General features: G+C 34.9%; 1 protein-coding gene across 1 annotated transcript in view; it reads left to right on the plus strand.

Annotated features, from left to right (window-relative positions):
• ADAMTS19 (ADAM metallopeptidase with thrombospondin type 1 motif 19) overlaps positions 1–16,354 on the plus strand; it is a 248,810-nt gene that overhangs the window by 150,262 nt on the left and 82,194 nt on the right. Inside the window, exons 12-15 of the mRNA XM_056124756.1 lie at positions 2,362–2,463; positions 7,398–7,528; positions 9,394–9,566; positions 16,138–16,265. Of these exons, the coding sequence (XP_055980731.1) occupies positions 2,362–2,463; positions 7,398–7,528; positions 9,394–9,566; positions 16,138–16,265 (534 nt within the window). The remainder of the gene's footprint in view (positions 1–2,361; positions 2,464–7,397; positions 7,529–9,393; positions 9,567–16,137; positions 16,266–16,354) is intronic.

Below are 16,354 nucleotides of genomic sequence, written 5' to 3' on the forward strand. Positions count from 1 at the left end.
AAGTTATGTGTTCAAGTTTAATAACTAATTTCAAGTATGCACACAGTTTTTTAAAAAATTTACCCAAGTGCTTAAGGAAATCTTAAGGGAACTATTTGCTCTAAAAACCCAAGTACCACTTATCTTTGAAGATACATTTTCTGACATATTGGACAATTGCTCCCCCATTTAAATCATTCTATTTAATACAGAATTTTATGTCAGCATTTTAAAAAATATACTTGAGATAAATATTCAAATTTGCATGATTACCTCTAAGTGGTTTTCCAAGTCTCAAAGAATGAAAAAGAAATATTGCATTTTTGTTGATTTTCTGAGAAGGGCCAACCTATACATTGCTACCCTGGAATCTTATGTAAAGCATGTTAAGTTAAAAAAAATTTTTTTTCCTTAACTAGACCTATTAAGTGGTTTCAGCAATTAAAGTAGAAAAAATTAGAATTTACTCTGGCTTTTGTGACATATAGCGAGTATTTGGTTCGAACAAAATACCCTACCTTTCCACTTATCTCATGGTGGAGCTTGGTATTGCAGAGGTCTAATATCACCCACAGGAGATGTTTCTCTTTTCAGGTGAAGATTCCTACCACTTCTTCCAACGGTTTCTTGCTTTAATTTTGACAGTTTGATTTGAAATCTTGAATTTGAGTTATTTTTGAGAATGAAGCTGCCAGCTCTAGCTAGACCTGAAGAACATAAAGGCTAAAGAGATCTCCTCTGTGAGAGAGATTTATTCTACATGACTGTGCTTATCTTGAAAAGTTGCCAAGTTTGCTTTTATGTTCTCAGTGCCTCAAGTGGGAATCAATTAGAGTACCTGCTGTTTTGAATAGCAGATAATGGTGAAAGGTCAGCATTTGGACCACCAACAGTGTTCAACAAACAAGCATTATTCTTAACTACAGTATAGAATATTTGCCTTTTAGTTCCGTATTCACTGCTTAACTGTGAACTTAGCTAAACTAATACTTGTTGTGACACATCTGTAAGCTTTATTGAACATAAGTAAAGCAAAATTCTTCTTTAGTGGAAGATCCTGCATTTGATCTCAGGATTCTCAAACATTCTACACACAAAGATGAGACAGAAGCCTTTTAGGAACTAACACTCTTGGGTTAGAGATTATTAACTGGAACACTTGTGTCTCTCCCACGCCCCCACCAAAGTACCTGATGGACAAGAAACTCTGTTTATTAAAGAGTCTTACATTTTTTTTAGAGAATCTGAATTAGATAGTCTTTAGGTTCCAGAATGAATTTTTGATAAATACTGTATGGCAAATAGAAGCACATTCGTTAAGCAAAGTCATACTGTAAATGTAATAAGACATATTGTGTAAGATTTGTGAAGCAGAAAAATGTATCACAGCAGGAAAAATAATAAAAAACTATGTCACACTTGCCATAGATTATTGAGCTGACAGATCTTTTAGAAATTCAAATTTTTAAATAAATAAAGACTAGGAAAATTATATTTTTGGAGTGGTGACAAATTTAGTATTAGAGTAGTTTCAGACCTGTTTGAAAAGTTCGTTTAAATATATCTTTCCCCAAATATTTAATAGATTTGAGCCCTGTGTTAAGTTTTGCATTACATGACTTTTTATTTTATTTTATTTTTGGTCTGTGTCGAAAGCTATTGTCAGTGTAAATCTCCCAAAATAATTTATTTTTAAATATTAACAATGAGTCACCTGCTAAGTGGTTTTCTTTTCTCTACAAATAGGAAGAACACTCTTCTAATCATCCAAGAGTTGGCCCTTTTGTCTTTAAAAACCTCTCACCTTTAAACCAGTGTCTCCTCACATTACACGGGTGTCTCACCCTTATGTGTTACTTTGTCACTCAACTACTCTGTCCTGCCTGATATTCCATCTTCTACTCCAAGCTTCTGAATAGGTAGTAAGCCTGCTGATGGCTCAAATCACCTTTAAATGTCTCTTCTGGATATCATATTTCTACACATTTTGCTGTTAATGTGCTTATGTTTGATATACTTCAGTGGTTTTAGAGAAATAGACTATAAGGATATGTTGGTGTGTCTTTTTGTTTGTGTCTCTGGATTGACTACTTGCCCATCTCCTCTTTCCTCGCCTCTCCTCCTTTCCCCTTTCCTCTCCCCTCCAGTCCCCTTCCCTTCCTTTCTCTCCTCTCCTTTCCCCTCTTCTCCTCTCCTCTCTTCTCCCCTCCCTCCCCTTCAAATGTGTTCCCAACATCACCCCACCCTGCAAAAAAAAATTGAAGTCTACTTTTATTCAATGAATTTCTATTGTACTATCAAAATAGTCTTCTCAGAAACATTGAATACACTTCCAAAAATGTGATACTTTTACCCTGATTAGTTTAATGCTCCCTTTTTCAGCATGTGATGTGCACAGGGTTGTGGTGCAAGGTAGAAGGCGAGAAGGAATGCAGAACCAAATTAGATCCTCCAATGGATGGCACTGATTGTGATGCTGGTAAGGTAAGTCCACATGTCAGAAAGAATGTTAAATGAAACTTAAGAAACCTGCCAGCATAACTCAAAAGTCATTGTTGTCTTTGGCCCTTCACATATGTCTCCATCTTAATCCTAGTGGAATACTTAGAGTACAAGTAAAACTTCAATGTCTCATTATTACTCTTAATTTACCTATTTTCTTCAAATCCATGGTGGTTTTGCTAATTATTGCTGCAAGTAATTTTCTACTGTTGTAAATTATAATGCTGAAAAATAGATGAATCATTACTTGAACACAAATGAATTCATTTTTTAATATTTAAATTAAACATTGGCAAAATAAACATAATGATAACATAAATAATACTTCTCAGAGCTGATGAATAGTTCCTGGTATGAAATATCTCCTAAGAGACACTGAATACTATAACTTTTCCTTGTTACTTCAAGCATCATGCATAAAATATTCCAATTGATATTTGGGGATTAGTAAATATTTGGCTGTGTAAGTTGTATATTCTAATGGGTTTCATAAGACCATAAGAATTTATAAGAATATGTTGCCAGATCAAAATAATCCCATTGAAAATTTTCTTTTGAAGAATGCGAAGTAGTTGGAACTCAGCTATAATTATGCTTAATTAATCAAAAGATAACAGTTCAGTCATTTATATCTTTAATTTTTATTTTCTGACTAGAAAAGAATTATGGGTAGAAGGACACTAGATCCTTGCCTCTGAAGGACATTGAATTTAAACAAACAACAGTAGCATAGAGAATCTGAAGTTTACTGGTATGGATTACTTAGTGAAAAGAATGTATGGATTATGTCAGTTTAGAAATATATCCATTTTAAAAATGGACAGAGTGGAAATCCAGCAATTTCACTTTTAGAATTTTATCCTCAGGAAAGACACATGTGCACAAAGATGTATGTGTGGGAATGTGAGTTAAGTGGACAATAGCACACATACACACACAAATGTTTATGTGAGGACACAATTGCAGTGGTGAGCAATGGAAAAGAGCAGAAATAGTCAGAGAAGAATTATTTCAATGTAGCTGTTTATAGACTAAGGTAGATACATGGGATCCTACAGAAAAATCTGGGAGACACCAGGGTTAGTATAATTGGTGTGCTGTAGGCATGTCAGAAACTTCATACTTTTTATACCATTTGAAATGTAAGGGGAAAAAAAGTTTGTATACAGATGACACTATGTAGATATAGTCTTGTGTTTCAACCCATAGAAAATGTTTAAAAATACCAACTTCTTACTATAACTTTTAGCTAATTCTTAGAAAAGAGAAGTTGGATGAAAATAAAGCCATGGGAAGATGAATTTCATTTTTCTGAACATTTTTGGGCATTTTACTTAAGCTTGTAGTCAGTTATTCTATAATCTATTTGAAAGAGAAATCAACTTTTGTATGAAAACAACTTTCATACGAAGAGAAAAAGTGTGAAAGTTGTTCAAGTGCAAAACAATTTTAATGACTAGAAGTGTCATTAAAGTGTATCACTTACAGATAGAATCAGTGGAAAAATGTTTCGTTAGAAGGGGACCCCAGTTAAATATCTGCCAGTTGTCTACAGATTGTGTTAGATATTTTTTTGTAAGCTTGTATGAAAAATCAGAAATTGGTCCATTTTATTTATTTTTATTTTAACTTTCATCTTTAAAAAAAATACAACCATGGGGCTAGAGCGATAGCACAGCAGGTAGGGCATTTGCCTTGCATGCGGCCAACCCAGGTTCGATTCCCAGCATCCCATATGGTCCCTGAATGCAAAGCCAGGAGTAACCCCTGTGCATTGCCAGGTGTAACCCAAAAAGCCAAAAAAATAATACAACCATGTGTGAATTGGTTGGGTCTCATCATGCTTAGTAACATATTACTTGAATCATAAAGCTCTACATAAGCAATAACTTTTATCATCCCTGAAAAACAGAAACAGTAATAGAGATATTCAACATGCTTCAACTATAACCAGCCCATTCATGTCACCTAATTCTCCTTTACCAATATAAAGTTTCTTCAGTTTCATAATATGCTGTCCCAAGATTTTTGGGGTAATGGGTGGTACTTTGTTTTAATTATAATCTTTAGAATAATTTGCATTTTTAAGTTCTTGCAAATAAATACATTCATACAGATTAAAATGAATTGCTCATCAAAAGTTACAGATTTATCTCCCTATAAATGTGCTAATGGTATTCTTTTAGTGCTTCTATGTAATGCTATGTGTTGAAATAATTAATGAGCTTCTCAGTTCCACAGGCCATATGGGCTTCAAATATCCATCTGTTCCAGCAGTTGTAGGTGTGACATGTGCCCCTGCACTCTGCAGTTGAGAGCTGTCTACAGAGCTAAAGTCCTTGAGAACCTGCAGCCTCACACTCAGCACTGATGACTCAGTACATCACAAAGCAAAAAAAAAAAAAAAAAAAAATCCTAGAGTTTTGTATTGTGGTGTACTCCACTCATGCTAATCTAGCTGTCAACTAATTCTTCTCAGCGTACATAATTGAGTCTGAAAATGTGCCGACAAAATTTTATAATTCAGAATGATTGGGATGGCACGAATATTTCTACTTCTCTATAGACAGTATTTTCCAAATTAAAAGCAGGCTATTTTCTTTTTTTTCTCCTTTAGTCTTTATTATGCTACCACCTATGTTTACATTTAACAAAGATTAAATACTTGATAAATGATTAGGTTAAAACCAAGAAAAGTGTTTACAGTACTTGTTAGAAACCAGGAGTTAGGAAAGTTACCAATACTTTTCTAAGTGGAACTTCTTGGTTCCCTATATTCTTTAAGTTAAAATGAAGATTATACTATCTTTACAATCACATATTTGGAGGTACAGATAATTTATTTCCTTTTCAAATAATGGTATCCTTTAACATCTTCATGAACCTCTTATAATGGGTTATTTTCATGATTTTTCTGGATATACCCACAGAGAAACATGAGAAAATACAAACATACTTATTAGATCATGTATGACTTACAAAGTATCTTTGTGAAATATTTCTTTAGAAGTTTCACAAATTAAGCTGAACTCATAGATAAGACTGTGGTTTTGGTTTTTAAGCCATCTATGATAAACTTTAGGCTTGCTGTTAACTGGGCAAGGAGTTATGATATACAACTCTGGAAAAAGTACACTTTCACGTGGGCCCAAGCAATATAGACAGTTGAAGTCTGATGACTTTCAACTTGGATTGTTTTTCTGTGAATGGCATTATGTTGTTAAATTCTTCAAACCAGTAACTTGTTGAAAGATTTCACAAGGTCTGTTTTCCTCTCCTTTTTTCAATTTTTAGACGTCATACAAAATAACAGTGATTTTCTAATAATTAAATATCCAACAATTTTGAGTTGTTGAGTCGTTTTAAAAAATAAAAATTTGATTTAAAATTAGTTGAATATAATTAAAATTTAAATATTTAATTAAGAAAATTTAAATTTAAAATGTAACATTCTTAGAGAGTATCTGCAGGAACCACTCATTATACAAAACTGGGCTCAGAAAAAACTTTATAGCAAAGCTTTCTAAATTCCCCAAAACATTTATAATACATATTCTTAAAATTTTCATAAAAAATAATTAAAGATCTGAATGAACAGAAATTTATCTGTTTCTGCAACTTCATTAATAATGAAAATCTCATAAAATGGTGCAACCTCATTAATAAGACTAATTTGTATTGGTTAACATCAGTTAATCAGATCCTTGCATTAAGTTTAACAATTCCTTCAACCCCTAAAAAATAAAAGGTTTATTAAGTATAAATAATTATCATTGACTTTTAAAAATGAAAATAAAATAGGATCATGGTATTTCTGTTATTTCTTCAAAATTCCTTATGTCTATTTTCATTAGGTACAGAAAAGAGAAATTTATCTAGATTAGGGCTGGGACAATCAGTTGGTAACTCTCATCTTTGTGGAATTAATTTAAATTTTCCTGATCTTTTCTCAAGATAATTTTTTTCAATTAGTTTTTCCTTTAATATATTTTCTCTGATCATGTACTTGCTTTTTCAAAAATAAAAAATTCTAATAATTTGTTCAGCAAGACCTGGTAATCATTCATTGGTGATGACAGAAAGTCTCTTTTCTTACTTTGTTTGAAGTTAATGGAAAAATAAATATTAAAAAGGGAGATGCATACTCCTTTCTCTTTTTTCACAGTTATTTTTCTCAGCTAATAGAATCAAATATTCTACAGAATAACTGGATTTAAAGGTCAGAATTGTAAAGAATCTAATTTCCCAGGTCTTCCAAAGAAATAGTTTTCAAGAAAGGAAATTTGCTCTCATTATTGCTTAAATTTGATGGAAATTTATTTTAGGAAAGGGAACAAATACATAAAGGGAAGTGCTAAAATTGTATGTATTCTTAATTATAATGAGACTAACTCAAATATACATGCAAAATGTATACTAAATATATAGGTATTTTACATTTGGAAATACAATGCTACAAATCCAATCAAAACTTTAAAATTTTGCTAAAATACCCAGCGTCACCCTAAATATAGAAAGGTATATATTTCTTCTTTTCCACTCTAAATCTCTCTCTGCTTCTTGTTGTCTCTCTTAAATTTCTATGTTTCTCAGAAAAATGCACATTCTTTTCTTCCCCTGCAACTCCACACCTTCTCTTCATGCCAAGTGCTATGTTCTGAGGGCTGGAGTACCCATGTTAGGGTGCTAGTTTCCATGCCACATGCTGGGGAATCTGACCCAGGACTGGCAGAACTGGATCTTAGGAACTATGACAATAAACAAATACTAACTTACTTTTGGTCCCTTTAGCTTCCACACATGTGAGCTCTTGTAGCTACTGTGACTTAATGACCATTCCAGTGATTCTCTAGGGTAGTGAATGATTTTTCCATTGTGCCCTGATTTGTTCACCTAAGACCTGACTTTTGGAATAGTGGTGTAAGGCTGGAGAATGTAGCAGGAAGACCTCATCCTCTGGACAAATGGCTGGAGAGTGGAGTGTGTGGAGCCCCTGTAGCCGGACCTGCAGTTCTGGGATCAGCAGTCGAGAGCGCAAATGTCCTGGGTAAAGGCAATGTTCCTGCACTGGGGGTGGGCATTTGTTTCTTTCAGATTTGATTTGTACATGTTTGATGGGTAAACCATGCTGGAAAGCCAAAGGAACCCCTCAACCTTACGCCACTTGGGAAAAATAGAAAAAACCCTCAGATAATTTTAAGTAAAATAAAGTAAAACCCCTATTTAAGAAGAAAATAAGATCAACCTTTTGAAGAATAGTCAATGAGATGGCTCAGAGTGCTGGAGTGAAGGCTATGTGGGAGCCCTGAGTTGGATCCTTAGCCCTGCCTGGTCCTCTGATCAGTGCCAAGAGCAACTCTCCAGTATTCAGGAATGGCCCTGAAACCAAAATGAATTTCAAAATAATAACAAATATGGGACTGAAAGAGAAGACAGAGATTAAAGTGCTTGACCTGCACGTGGCCAACCTGGGTTAGATCATTACCACTGCCTGTGGTCCCTGAGCCCAGCAGGAGTGATCCCTGAGCACAGAGCCAGCAGTAAGCCCTAAGCACTGCTGTGTGTGTACTCCCCTCAAAACAAACAACAAATAACCAAGTACTAAAGTACTATTCAGTCTTTTGAGTACATCAAATAAAATGTAAATAAGAGAGTTGGGAGGAAAAGCTATAGGAGACAATCTAATAAAGGGATGACACTTTGGTGGTGGCTGTTTTGAGGCTTATACACAAATAGAGTTGTGAAGCTGTATTCCTGAAATGATATTGTGTTATAAACCAATGCTTGATCAGTATATTTGGGCAAGAGAGATTTGGGCCACCTCAGCTATCCTCAGGGCTTACCCCTGATTCTGTGCTCAGGTGTCACTCCTGTCAGTGTTCAAGAAAAAATATGAAATTATTGGGGTTGAACCAGAATCAGCAATGCTTGGCAAGTGCCTTACCCCCTGTAATAGCTCTGCAGTCCCTCAATACATATTTTGTTACCCAATACATTTTTAAATTTAAAAATGATAAGTCTTTAGGAAAAGAGGAAATGAGAATAAAATTTATATCAGTGAAACTGAGAATGAAGTAAGAATTTACTTAAGCACACATATAATAAGGATCCTTACAGTATCAGCTTCCTCAACCCATTCTAGAGTGATGCTGGGCATGTTTGTAAGAAACTTATTCTATTAATTTTATTTTTTAGAAATGTCTTTGTGTTGAAGTGCCATTGATTTCTGAGAGTACAAATGTTTACCCCCTCTAGGGGTACAATGTTACTACACTAAGTCCTCAATCAATGTCATTTTAACATACATGCTCTAATTTATGCTCTGTACCCAGTGGGCCAATGGCCTCACAAGGAAAAAAATTTTTTTTAATTTTTGGGTATTCTGGTGGCTACACCCAGTAGTACTCAGAGCTTACTCTTGGCTCTGTGCTGAAGGGATCACTCCTGCCAGGGCTCAGGAGACCATATTTGGCTCCAGGGATTAAACTGGCATCAGCTGCATGAGAAGCAAGTACACTAACCCTTGTAACATCCCTCTGGCAGAGTCTTAATGAATACATATAAAATTCCTGGAAGAAGAAGCTACTCAATAATTCTAAAAACTAAACATCATGAAAATCAGTCTTTCTGTTTTGCCCTCTGTCTCTGCCATTACTCTAATGTTTCTTTTATATGCCAAGTTGTCTTTTTGTCTTATATAAATGAAGTCAAGTTGATCAAGATTTTTAAAAAATACACAATCAGAAAGAAAACTGTAGATTTCTTTCTAATATAAGCCATTTAATGTATTTACATTTCCTACATAAATTTATTGTAAAGTCCTAAATATAATGATTAATATAATGACCTTTAAGATTTTTAAATGATTAGTTAACAAAAACCAAGATTTATTATTTGTACTGTCTTTTCTAGGCTAGGTACTGAAGCCAGGGATTGTAATGGTCCCAGAAAACAATACAGAATATGTGAGAATCCACCTTGTCCTGCAGGTTTGCCTGGATTCAGAGACTGGCAATGTCAGGCCTATAGTGTTAGAACTTCATACCCAAAGCCTGTTCTTCAGTGGCAAGCTGTCCTGGATGAAGGTACGCCCAAGCAGATCTCACCAAGTTCATGTGTTAAAATTGAGGGTGCACAAAGAATTGATAGCAGCAGGCAGTGCTGTTTTGCAGGTTGTATTCGAGTCATTTCAGATCGTTGCTCCTTCCACTTTTAGTGACATATGTCAACTCAAAATCATTTGACTGGAAAATGTATTTTAGAGATGTCTCAGAGAGGAGATGAATATTTACTTGAGGTGTTGTTTGGGGGTGAACAGTATGGGTCAAGGGGATGAAAAGGTACCAATGTCCAGTGATAAAGATAATTCATGGAACAGATGATGATTATAGTGAGTAATGCTGAATAGAACATCTGACAGTCACTATACCTATGCATAGATCTTTAAAGTCCTTAAGAAAAGAATTGTAAACATATGTGGTTACAAACACTAGACATGGTATGATTATTTCACATTATGCACATCTCAAATCATGCTGTATAACTGAAAGTGATACAAAGTATATATTAATTATATAATAATTTAAAAACTGAAATAACCTGAAAGTTGCTAAGCACTTTATGAATTCAAGTAAAGTTAAAAAGTGATTATATCAAATATTTTTGAGGATGAGGAGAGGCTCAATGCTAAATTCATTGGTGCTGGGAATGACTATGAAGCAATCAATCTGAAAATTACTTAGAAGTTTCTTAAACCACTGAAGACAGTCTGAAAAACATGGTTTAACAGTCCTGGGCATTTTTCCCAGAAAAAATATGACTTTCAGAAAATCCTGTACAATTGTTCATAGAAAGTTTATTATTAAATATTCAAACACTGGGAACAACCAAATGGATCTTAATGGCTGAATGATGAGTAAAATGAAGCCCATACATGGAATATAAAGAAGCAACTATTGATAAGTGCAATGACATGATGAACTTTATAGCATTGTGTTTTATGAAAAAAGCCAGTCTCAAAGACACAGCATGATTTTTGAAATGACATAACTATAAAAATTGAAACTGAGAGATTTGTCTTTGCTAGAAGCTAGGGATCGTGGTCAGAAGAAGAGTGGGTATAACTATAAATGTGGAGCTTGGTGATAGATTAATTCAATATTTTGACTGTGATGATGCCTACAAAATCTACATAATAAGCACATGTGATAATATGGTGGAGAATCAGGCACACCCATATACAAATTTCACTTTCATGGGTTTGTACAGTGGTGACCTTACTCTGTACTGTGGCGACTGGGATGTAACCCTGGGGGAAAACACACACAAACAAGACCTATTTTTGTGATTTCTTCCAAATTGTTAACTATTTGAAGGTAAGTATTTTAAGACAATTGTATGCTATCTTTTTTCAATTAAGAATAATAATACTTGCCCATGATCATGTGCTGTGAAGTCATTTTTATATCTTTCATTTTTTCTAAACACTCAAAAAATCTATGCAGAAACTTTTGCCCTATCCTTAAAATTTACCCAGAATTGAACCATTTTCCAACATCACTAGAGCGGCTGTGCTGATCTTAGACTATTTCTCTTACCAGGATAAGTGCAAACTAGATGCCTGACTCCCCCTAAATCTGTTGGTTTCAGTGTAACAGCCAATGGAACACACTTGAAATACCAGTCGTGGAGCTGGGGATATAGCTGAGCAGTAGAGTACTTGGCATGCCTGTGTGTGGCTCTGCATTTAATCCACTGCACTGCAAAATAAAGATAAAAGCAAAATGTCAATCATAGATAACATTATTCCGTTCACTCAGAGAAAAGTACAGAGTTCTTCTAGTGACCTTGAAGGGCTACCTGGCTGCCTTTTACCTTTGAATGCTTCTACCTGCACTGACTGCTCTGCCTGGAACAAGTCAGGTACCTTCTTGTCTTGGCTTTGGAAGGTGTTCTTCCTGCTGAAAAACAGTTTTATACCCTCTTAAGTAACAGTTATAAGAATAGTGCTTGTTGTCAGTCTTAGGAGTTTCTCTCTCTCTAGAATCACTAATAGTTCCTGTACAGAACAGGCAAATAATGAGTACCGGGTGGATGACTGATGTGCCTGATGGGAGTGTTGGGGTAATCCATCCTGTTTCTTCTCTTTTCTAATGTATCATTCTCTTGGGATGGTCTCAGTTATTTGCTAGGTATTGTTTATCATGTCTAGGCTAAAGAAGTATGTAAATATTTATCATTGAATTTCTCTCTGACTGTGAACTAAGTTCCAAAGCTTCCTAGCAGCTTTTCCATCTACTGCAAGGGTATTTCCACTCAACACCCCCCCCCCCCCCACCATTCACATCTAGATCAAAATCCTCTAAATAGAAAATCATTCTCTTCCTTCTGGTCTTTAACTCCCAAAGTCTCTCTTCCTGCACTCACACGTTAAAGGACCCATTGATCAATCATTACCAAGCAAAACAGGAACCCTGGCTCCTCAGTCTTCATCTACCTGCTGTCAATCACAGGCTTGTTTGTCCAAACCTTCTCTACTGCTAGCATGTTTGTTTATGACAGTATTGTTTCTTACCTATATTCATGTTTATTCATGACAGTACCATCTCTGACTGGGATTCCTCAAATAGCTGCCACAGCAATTGGGTCCCAACCTCTACAGTCTTCATGTCATCTGGCCAGATCTTTTTTTTTTCAAATCTCCCAATTAAAATTAAAAAATTAAATCACCATGAGATACACAGTTGCAAAGCTGGTCAAGATTGGGTATCAGTTATAGAATATTCCAGTACTAATCCCTCTATCATTGTACATTTCCTACCACCAATGTCCCCAGTTTCCCTCCAGCCACCCCCCACATCCCCTACTTTTCTTTTCTCTTTTTCTCTGTCTCTGTCTTTCTCTTTCTCTCTTTCTCTCTCTCTCTCTCTCTCTCTCTCTCTCTCTCTCTCTCTCTCTCTCTCTCTCTCTCTCTCTCTCTCTTTCCTTTTTGGGCATTATGGTTTTTTATAGCCCACTCATGATTGCAATCATTCTATGTCTGTCCCTCTCCTCCTTCCTCATTCTATTCAGCATGATACTCTCCATGTCCATTCATTTATAAGCAAATTTTAGAACTCTATTTTTCCTAACAGTTGCATAGTATTCCACTATAGATGTATCATAGTTTCTTTATCCAATTGTCTGTTCTCAGATACTCAGGTTGTTGTTTCCAGATTTTGGCTATTGTGAATAGTGCTGCAATGAACATAGAAGTGCAGATGGTGTTTCTGCTTTGTGGTTTTGTGCCCCCAGGGTATATTCAAAGATGTTGCCAGATCTTCTTAAAGGCCCTATCTCAAGCTGTCTGTCTATCATTGCAGTGATAAACTCCCAGCCTGAGTCCTTTGTTCAGACTTATTCTAGAACCTGGCTTATTAGGATTTGTGACCTTCACTTTTCAGAATCTCTCACCTTATTTCCTTCTTTCCTTTCATCACCAGCACCACTGGGCCAAATTCTATTTCTCAGGTACACAATGCACCCTTATTTTCAAACTACTTAAGGGTGTTCATTTTGGGGGGCATAATACTTTCTTTTTCAAACCTTCATCTCTCCTTATTGTTTATTTACCTCAAAAATGTATATTGACTTTTTCATCTGATTTATGTCAATTCCTCTGTGCTTTCACATTAAGATACGCATCCCCATCTGCCTGTGAGCATTCTATCGTAATATATTTTAATGATTGTGTTTATTTTGTTCTCTGTATCTAACATGTGGTCAGGTAGTTATTAAACTCCTTAAAAATATGAGTTTCATGAATTTGTATCCATTTAATAATATATGTAGTGGGGCTCATGCAGAGCTCAGCACATCTCGGATCCCTCCCTTCCTGTGATGCTGCTCAATAGGGCTGGTGGGTCCATGTTTGGGTCCTGCAGTGTAGTGAAGACTCAGGTCATCCAAGCAGTCTTCAATATTCTTTTAGGCTGCCCTCAGCAATGCCAGGGACATGTACCATAAATCCTGAATTATCTTTCTGCCCCCCTCTAAATAATACATTTGTCAAAATATAATCAAAGTGACTATTCAAATTATAAAAAGCCATTGTGGATTATTTGAGACTAATCCTACTTCTGGCTCGAATTGATGATGGGATTTGGAAATAATTTCATTTGAAATATGTTTAATGACATATAAGAAAGAAATGGGAATAAAATTTCCCACAGACTTAAACAGAAAATCAGAATAGGGTGGGTTTAAATTAAAAATATTAAAGCTGTTGGAAATTATAATTAAAGAAGCTCCTAACACTTATAAAGTTTATCATCAAATTGATAATAATCCATAACAGATATTTATGTAATAAGCTGGTTAGTTTGGGGTGACAAACATAAAATAAAGTATGTTGAATGAAAAATAAATAATAGTTTTTAGTATTACAGAACTATAGGAGGAATATATAATTATCCTTGAAATGCAATACATAAGAACAAATGACACATTAGAATGCAAACAACTTTCTGTTATTCTTATGTAGACTATGAATCTATTTTTAGAAAAATTAAATGGAGGGTGTCAATGCATTAGTGAGCATTTATTTTTATAGAAAAAAAGATGCATGGCTTTAACATTCAGCTATTTTGCATGCTCTGTACTAAAAGTTGGCAGAAATCCATGTTTAATGCATATTTTGGAAAGGGTTGGTCTCGTAAATCAAGATAGAGCCTGCCTGCCAGTACTGGCACATAACATAGATCCCATAATGTCACAATCTCAAGGCCAAACTCCAGGAAGCAAGATTGATATCAAGTGTTTATGTCATCCATAAGACTAAGCACAGGTGACAATATGTAGTAGAATGAGAAATGCAAAGATTCTTTCCCCAATTTGCATGTTTCCTTGAAACATGAATGTAATTTTCTACGGTAACCCCTTTTAACTTTATTTGTATGTCCAAATGCAAAGAGAGAATTTTGTATATGTATTGAGAGAAATGTATGAATATATGTGCATTTATATATATTCATACACACACATATATTATATATTCAATCACTATTTAGGTCTTGCCATTATAGCAGCTATTTTCAAGTCCAAAGGTAGGACATAGTGAGCAGTGAATAAACATAACCTTCTTTGAGGTGTGAGACACACTGAAATGCTTTATTGCAGCTTATAATGTCATCTTCAAAGAAAATTTCAAAACCATGCACATTAAAGGCTATGTTCCAACTCCACAGAATTGTTCAGTGCATTATTCAGAAGCCACATGTGCAAGCTGTTTGAAATGTTCAATGCTGAAGGCTCATTTAACTGTCTTTTTTCTCTTTGCAAAGTGATACCCTGTTCCATGTTCCATGCCTCTGGCTGTTATTTGGTATTTATAGAATTCCATCAGCATACGTGGAACTTTACCGAAGACATAGCAAAGATCAGTGTCAGAGACTGTAAAGTATTTTCCATTCGATTTATATGAGCTTAATAAATAGCAATGGACCTGACTGGTGTCAAGCCAATAGAGTAGTAATGTAGCATGGAAATCGCTCTGAAGTTTCAGATTTGGATAATTCTACTACTGGTATTACCAAATCCTGAAGCTCCTCTGCAGGCTGCTTAGTAATACGGAAGCATTTTAAGAATACTTTGAAGTGTTCTGAGTTAGTAGGCAAATGTTTTAACTCCCAAGGTCCATATTGCCTAGAAAAGCTCCAAAGAACCTGCTATCCCTGGATGGTTTGCCCAGAGCAGTAGTGTTCGACTGAAATACTATAAACACCGACAATCTAAGTAAGCAGGACATGATAGTTGTAGCTCTGATACTGAAGCAATAGATCATATCAGTGGATTGTCTCATGATACGGTATTGCATTTCTAAACATCTTCCAATGGAAAAATCTACTATAAATTGTTTATGTTAGACATTTTTCTTGTTTGTTTTAGTCATTTTAAGTAAGAAAATGCCAAAGGCATGGCATTGAAATTTAGAGTATTGAAAATTTGAATGTGATGTTAATAAAGGCTTTGTGAATTAGATACAGCTTAAAGACACACAATTCTGATATGTACTTAAGATAAAGGGAGTTTATTCCAAACAATAATTTATTATGGAAGTGCAAATTATTTTTCAGAAAGAATGATTTGTGTAGTGGGAGAGATTTAGTACCAAAAAATAATAAATGATGCCATTTTTAGAAGCCTGATGATGTATTTCTTTTTCTTTCTTTCTTTCTTTCTTTCTTTTTTTTTTTTTGTTTCGCTTTGGATCATACCCTGTAGTGCTTGGGATGTACACTTTTGTCACTTCATTGGGGATAGGATGATCACTCTGAACAGTGCTTGGGAGACCATGTGGCACTGGAGAAACAACCCTTTGTCTCTCTCCCCAGACCTCAAAACATTTCTGAAAAAGGAAATTAACATCCATTGGATACCTATTACTTTCCCAAGCACCATCTCATTTAATTCCCAGAAGACCTCTCTGGTATTATCTATTCTGCTCAGTTATCAAATTATATTTTTTACTTAACTGTTTGGAAAAGTAAAGCTTGAGAAAAAAATCTGTAGACTATATATCAAAAATAATTGCATATATTAAATAAAAATTTATAAAATATATCCAAAACATTTATGGAATAACTATTGCTCACTTCTTTTCATTTATTTTATCTGTAGAAAAACCATGTGCATTGTTTTGCTCTCTGGTTGGAAAAGAACAACCTGTCCTTCTGTCAGAAAAAGTGATGGATGGAACTTCTTGTGGATATCAAGGATTAGATATCTGTGCAAATGGCAGGTGCCAGGTAAGACATTCTACACAGACAATTTCCATACTCAGGGGAGATTGTGTGAGTATTGAGCAGATTTGGTCTGGTAGACTCTGAATTAAGAT

The sequence above is a fragment of the Sorex fumeus genome, unplaced genomic scaffold (assembly GCF_029834395.1).
Source record: "Sorex fumeus unplaced genomic scaffold, SorFum_2.1 ptg000051l, whole genome shotgun sequence".
NCBI lineage: Eukaryota > Metazoa > Chordata > Mammalia > Eulipotyphla > Soricidae > Sorex > Sorex fumeus.